Genomic DNA, 7,792 nt, shown 5'->3' on the forward strand with positions numbered 1-7,792 from the left:
ATTGAGGACTATTATCAGCATTGCTTGTTGGCAAATAACCTATTTCCTGATGCCTGAAGATTAAAAAAAAAAAAATTGTTGGCAGATTGAGATTTTCTAGACGTCATGATAAGTGGCATCAGAGGTGAGCGGACATCTCAAAAAAAGCAAAGAGAAGTTCCGACGACCTTTAAAGACTGTCGAGCAATGCATGAATTCCTTATGCGTATGGCGTATTTCTAGTGTCAAGAGATTATATATTTCTCGATGCTGTATAGTTGCTCAGTCTCTCAATGATCACCCTGACAACATTCACAATGTCGGAAAAGAAATTCTCAATGTGTTTTTAGGTATCTGTTGATAATTCTAGGCACTAGGAGAGAATGTTTTTCTTGTAGTGAACATGAACATAATTCAACTGACATAAACTTGTATTACCGGTCTCTCGAATTTTGAGGTCCAATCCCTCCACTCTACTATTGTTTAAAAAAAAAAAGAAAAGAAAAAGAAAGAAAGAAAAACACAAGATCTGGATGGACATATTTTCACTAAATAATCTTAACTAAGATAATAGAATACAAAATCTGGTGAGAAATATTTCATTTATATAGTAATTACATAGACAAAAGGTGATATGTTACAGATCAGAATCAAACTCCTCCCTCTATAGAGTAGGGTTTGATATATGACCATCAATTGGATATTAACTGCAAGCTAACAAATAATAGTAATAATAGTTACTATTATTATTATTAATTATATAATCATTTTTATGATTCCACAAGGAAAAAAAAACTAATAGTAGTAGTTCAGTTTCTGTTCTTGCACTTCTCCAATGCTCTTGGTGCTGTAAAATTAACAATGAATATATTAATTTACATTGATCAAGAATTTTATTCAAAAATATTAAATAGAAGTAAATAAAATTGGACAAAAGAAATACAAGGAAAAATTAAACACACTCAATGTTAACATATATGTATATGGGCATCCACATGATTTTACTTTTAAAAACCGAATTTAATTTGTATGAATGATCTTAATTTCATTATCTTAAGTAATTTATTCAAGAATTTAAAAAATAATGAAGTATGACTTTCTATCATGGTCATAATTCATTAAGAGTGTATTAATTTATCAATTTATCCCTTCGATTTAAGTGATAGTCAGATTAATTTCGCACACGAACTAGGATTCTTCTGGTTCATTCCCTCCCATGCACTCACCCTCCTCCTCCTTCCCTTGCATTCTCGTTAAACAATCAAATACAATAGTACTCTCACACGCTAGGACTCTTCCACTCTTATTTGATTGTGCTTGCACTCCTCATTCTCACTCATATTCCTCCTTGTATTAGTCGGTTTGAACTCTGGTATGTGAGAGCAGTATGGATAATTAACACGCTCTTAATGAACTTTGATAGTGAAATGTCCTACTTCGTTATTTTCAAATTTTTGGACAAATATACCATTACAAATTGAAATTTTGGTCAATCTAATGAAGTCTAACCAAATATTAAAAATGAAAATAAAAAACGAAAAGAGAAATTATGGTTCTTAAAGAATGATAAAAAAAAATTTAGTTATTTTTTCTTAGAAAAATTGAATATAAAAATAACTTAATTCGATTTCTAAACTTTCAAAATATCTATTTTAATCATTTATTTTTATTTTTAAAAAAAAGTCATTCTACAATATTTATCAACTTGTATAAAAGCATATTAGTTATATTTGTTAAATTATTTTTAACTTACCAAGTCCAATGGCTTCAGATCCTTTCATTATCCTCAAGCGTTTGCAGGAATCCACAAACATGCTGTCCAATAACAACACTTATTAGTTCAATTATATATAATATGCATACATCATTTGAGATGAAAATAAAATAAATATTTTCTTTATTCTTCTAAATATCTTATTATAATTAATTTCTGGAGTTAAATTTCAACATAATTTTTTTTTAATTTTATTATACTAGATCGTAAAATCTTTTATTTTAGGTAAAATATTTATTAATGTAAATAAATGGAAATGCAAAGAAAAAGAAAATTACAGATATATATTGGTTAAGTTAAAAGGTTGATTCCTAAATTTTAAAATTGTGTCTAGGCTTTTAAAAGTAGTTTATAGGTCTCATATGTATTTCAATTTGAAAATAAATATTTGATAGATCATTGACGTATTAAATACAAAATTGAAAGTCTATGATATAACTAAATAATTATTAAAGTTTAAAGACCTATTAAACAAAACATTAAAAAATTTAGAGATTAATGGTCATAACTTATAACATTATCCAAGTTATGTTAGCTTATAGTTTATTGCACATAATCAAACTTTTAAAAATAAAGGGTTAAAACGACATTTTTTATTCTTAAACTTTTATTAAATTAATAATGCAGTCTATCTACATTCAAAATTGTAACAATTGAATCCGTAGAGTTTAATGTGTAACAATTTAATTTTTGTGCGTTTAATATTTTGTAACATTTTAATCCCTCGTGAATAATTCAATCAGAATTTTACAAGTGTCAAATTTTTTAAATTACAATGGCTTAGTTTTCATAGTTTATAACCACATTTGATGATTTACTTGATTAAACAATCTCATTAAAAGTTGGCAATATTTTTCATAGTTACAAATTTGATAAAGTATATAAACTAAATTGGTACAAAAATAAAAGACAAGTAGCTATTTTGTTATAAATTAATGTTTAGAGACTGAATTAATAATTTGGGCAAGAAATTAGCTTAGAACTAGAGTCTTATCTTTAACAAAAAAAGAAAAATAAATTGGGTGCAACCAAGACTTCACCTATCTCTTGTCCAGCTCAAACGGCATCCAACAAAAATCTACCGTGTGACAGTTTTTTAAAAAAAAAAGTTGATTTTTTTTTATTAGATATAAATAAAGATGGTATAAGATTAATTACAACTAATCATTGCTATCTTTTAAGTAATAAAAATTTTGGGGCAGTTAAAAAGAAAGGAAAGAATGAAAGTTGAGAAAGACTTACTCCCATGGCACATCTCCAACAAGCATCCAATCTCCATCTTTGTCTTCATAGGTAGGCACATAATCAGACCCATTTAGGACATCTATTAATTTGCTTTCATTCATGTAATCCCTCATTTTTTGTGGCCCACAATTCCCTGATATTTCAATTTCAACCCCACATAAATTAGTTTTTTTTAACTAAACTATTTTATGTTCTCTTTCATAATCATTTCAACTTTTCTTTTTAATTTTTAAAAGTTTAACTTATAAATACTTCTTTTATCTCTTTTTCTTTTTAACCTACTTTTTATCAATATTTTCAAAACCAAGTCAAATTTCAAAAATTAAAAAAAATGACAACTATGATAAGAAATTGAGAGTAAATAGGTTTAATTTTCAAAAACCAAAAATAAAAAATCTAATAGTTACCCAATAAGGCTTTAGTTTTTAGTTTTTTATTTAGAAAAATTAAGTCTACTTCCTCTCAATTTTTTTTATCATGGTTTCCATTTTTATTGAATAAAAGAGTTAAGATTCTTTGATAAATTCCAAAAACAAAACAACTTGTTTTAGTTTTTAAAATTTGGGTTGGTTTTTGAAATAATCGGTAGAAAAATAGATTAAAAAAAAGCAATAAATTTAGAGTCAGAAAGAAGTATTTATCTACTTAATTTTCAGAAATTATAAATAAAAAAATCAAATAATTACCAAAAGAACGTTATTTTCTTATTCGACTCTTTTTTCATAAATGAATGTTACTAATAATAAGCTTATGTGGCATGATATTTATACCGATTTAACAAAAATTAGAACGAAAAATTGATTATGAATTAGGAAATTTTTCAATATGTTTTGGCAACACATGGAGGATAAAAGGGTAATTTTATAATTTTACCAGTGGTGAAAGAGCCAAACATCTTGCTTAAGGCATCGGAAAGCTCTTGGTAGCTTCCGTACATCTTCAAGTCCACTTTGCGTAAGTACGGTGCGCCGTCCATGCTGACTTTAATAAACGCCGCCGCCGCCGCCGCACCGACGCTACATCCACCGTCACTTATGGCGGCGCCCTTCTCGCTTTCTTCTAATTTACTCTTCTTTGGCCCTACGATGTTCCTCCTCAACGACTTTACCGGTGGCCAACCGACAACCTGGGCCCTGTCAAATTAAATAATCAAATTTACCACTAATTTATTCCTTTACCTAAGTAATTAGATAAATTTACCGTTTTAGTTCGAAATTTTACTTAATTTTGAATTGATTTCTCTTAGTTTCTGTATGTTCAATTTAATCTTGTTTATTTATTAGTTTTTTTTTCCTCATGCGTTCCATGATTTATTATTAGGTTTCTTTTTAAAAATTTTTTAGGAACTATTAGTAGTTTTTTCTTTAAAAAAAATGTTTAAAGAGAGTTACCAATCATTATCGAAAAAATTCTTAGTATTATTTCTTCTATTAGAGTGGTGGAGTTTTGTTTTTACAAAAGATCCCGTAAAAAAGTCACTTATATTCTGACAAACTTGGAGGTTTTTTTGTACCTCTTCATCTTCTTTGAAAGATGATATTGTTTTGATTGGCTTGCATCTCAAAGTAGGTTTCCTCCATTATCATGAAAGACCTCTCTTGTATTTAACTGTTTACGTTAATATATTTTCTTTTAAAAAAAATAAGGTAATGAAAAAGACAAAAAAAAATGTGTATAAATATTCTTTAAGAAAGTGTATAAGTAAGCTATTTTTTTTTTTTTTTTAAGTAAGATAATTGTTAGCTTTTGGTGATGCCAAAAAGACATTTTGAAGTATTATGTCAAAGAAAAATGGAGTCAAAAGACATATACAAACTAAAGTTAAGATTCTACCATTTTTAAAAAATGAAAATGTTTTTAGAGTGTTGGTTTAAGAAAAGAAAAACTACGTAAGAAAGAGGTTAAGAATCTTAAGTTAGTGAGGATCTTACCATTTTTATATGGTAGATAAGTTATTTTTTTATCATTTTTAATTGATTTTAAAATGAAATTGTCTATTTCTCTAATATGGTTACAAACAAATGATAAAAAAAGATGTACCATTTTGAAAATTTGTTTGAATTTTCTACATTAAAAAGATGTTGAGACGTACGTCATATATTAGTTATTATTTTCTTTATTACTTAATATTGAGATGAAATTCTAGTAAAATCAAGAAGTGAAATTATTCGAAATTGATCGTAATTTGTCAAACAAAAAGGCAAACATACACATCCAAACTCCCTTTATAGACTAATTAAAATTAAGCAAAAGCTATGAAGACTAAAACAGTGCATTTATTTATCTTTAAATATTCGAATTTCATCTGGATTTGCATTAAATCATTTTCATATACAGTTTAAAGTTTTTATTACTTTTTAGTCGCAATATGGGTATACTTTTACTCTCAAATTTTTGTAATAACACTTTAATTTTTGAATTAATTAATTAAAAAAATTATGAAGTGATAATTTAGAATTAATTAGAATACTAATAGAAAATTAATGAAAACTAATTAATTATAATTTTTTAGATTAATCAATAGATATTAATACTAATAACTGAAAATGATGTTCTAGTATAAAATTATATTTAAAAGGGTAAATTTTGAAACATATAAACCAAATAAAAACAAACCTAGAAAAATCTAAAAAGAAAACTAAGACTAAACTTTAAAGTCTAAATATATATATGTATATGTACACGCTATTATCAAACAAAGAAAAATGAACCAACTTAGTTACAGATATAGCAAAATGTCACTATTTATCAGTGATATATCGCGATACACTATAATAGATCGCGGTAGACATGTATCAGTGTTAATGATAGTTTTTATTACAGTCTATTAGTTTTTAATTATAGTCTATCGCAATCTTGTATAAATAAAAAATGATATTTTGCTATATTTGAAAATATTTTCAACAGTTTTATGATTTAAAATAATTATGTTGTACACGTATATAGTTTGTTTTTAATAACTTTTACTTGATTTTTTTTTTTTTTTTGTGGACACGTGGGATATATCGGTCTTTTTTGGGTGGAAAATTGAGTGTTGAGAAAAAGAAAAAAGAAAAAAGAAAAAAAAAAAAAGATTCGATATGTTTTGTAGTTTTCGTGTGTTTTCCCGACAACCAAACAAAAGATTTCCTTGAAATCCGAAACTACAATTATTTTACTTTTTGTTTACTTGGTCATCATTTCTTTCTCTTCCCAACTCAATTATTGATGTCCATAAAAAAAAACATTATCATTATAATTTATAACCCTAATTTCCAAATACTAACTAACCACTATTAAAAATATACATTCATTTTTAATTCGTTTAAATTTTAATACATATTAATTCTACTATCTTTTCATATATATATATATATATATATATATATATATCACCCTCATAGATGCAAATACGTTTGAGTTTTTTTCATCTTATTTTTTTAGAATAAAAAAATGTATCTATATATAGAATATAAAATTTTATACCTTTATATAAATTCTAATTTTTAATTTAGTTGAAATGAGTTCAATTCAACACTAATTAGAAATTGATGGTTCAATCTCCATTTAGTGTTGTTGTATTAAAAGAACCCGTATAATTCTTTTTAATTTTAATTTCCTAGGCGAAAAATCTGTCCATTAATTGTTATTACCTTTTTATTTTGTTTTACATTTTTTTTTAAAAAAAAGGTAACTTTCAATTTTTTCATGTATAATTTTTTTACCTTTGACTAACAAAAAAAAACATTTTTAACTAAAAATTATTTTCTTGAACAATTTTTTTTTTTAAAAAAAATGAAAAATAGGGAGATATAAGAGAGAACCATACTTGGCCGGGGGAGGCTTGGGAAGATCTTTACCGACGGAGCTCGAAACGACATTCTTGTCTGTCGTTTTGTTGCCTTCGTCAGAATTGGTCACAAGATTTAGCTTCAAATCCACAGTTTCAGTGAAAACTCTTTTCTTCATGGCGTCGCCGTCGCTTCTACCATCACCGCCGGGCAGCCCAAGGCGGAGCTCTGTCTCTTCAAAGTCAATTAAGCTTCCCATTTTCACTTCAGAATTTCTCTATTTCTACAAGGTTTGTTTGGTTTATTATTATTGTTTATTTTTTTATTTTTTTTTGGGAGGTGAAGGAATGGAAGAAAAGGAGTGGTTATGGTTATGGAAGGGATGAGGAGAAAATAGGGGAAAGTGTGAAATTATAAAGTGGGTTATGAGAAGAATATAATATAAGGGGAATTTTTATAATTTTTCTCTTTCTTAGGTTATAAGTTTTATCCCATGTATTAAAATACCTAGTTGACCCACTCATTTTAACCAATGAAAGGAAGTTGGGTTCAATTATAAGTACCTTTGTATTCGGACAAGGGGGGGCCATGGTCTTTATTTTTTATTTATTTATTTTTAAGTTTTTAGGTTTAAATTGATTTTCTTATTGAAAAATTATTTTAAATGGTAAAACTATTGAAAATATTTACAAGATATAACAAAATTTTAGAACTATCAATGATAGATGTTGATAGACACTGATAAACTTCTATCAGTGTCTATCATTGTCACTGATAGAAGTCTATCGGTATCTATTAGCATCTATCATTGATAGTTCTAGAATTTTACTATATTTTGGTTCATTTTTTTTATATTTAAAAACATCCATTTATTATTTGTTATGGACATTAAAATGTCAAAGTGTGCTCAATTCAGTAGTAATTAACATGACATTCCTTCCACCTTCCATCTTTCTTTCTAGATGTTGAAGGTTTTATTCTTTCATCACTACCATTTTTACATATTAAAATATATTTAATCAAA

General features: G+C 26.5%; 1 protein-coding gene across 1 annotated transcript; it reads right to left on the minus strand.

Annotated features, from left to right (window-relative positions):
• Positions 1-564: 564 nt before the first annotated feature.
• Positions 565-7,295, minus strand: LOC120071873 (auxin-responsive protein IAA16-like). The gene is made up of 5 exons (XM_039024282.2): positions 6,807-7,295; positions 3,872-4,131; positions 2,996-3,131; positions 1,733-1,794; positions 565-826 (listed from the first exon to the last, which is right to left on the minus strand). The coding sequence occupies exons 1-5, from the start codon at positions 7,025-7,027 to the stop codon at positions 789-791; spliced, it is 717 nt and encodes a 238-aa protein (XP_038880210.1). The 5' UTR covers positions 7,028-7,295; the 3' UTR covers positions 565-788.
• Between the last annotated feature and the right edge of the window lie 497 nt (positions 7,296-7,792).

Source organism: Benincasa hispida, chromosome 2 (genome assembly GCF_027475165.1).
Source record: "Benincasa hispida cultivar pf3 chromosome 2, pf3_genome.v1.1, whole genome shotgun sequence".
NCBI lineage: Eukaryota > Viridiplantae > Streptophyta > Magnoliopsida > Cucurbitales > Cucurbitaceae > Benincasa > Benincasa hispida.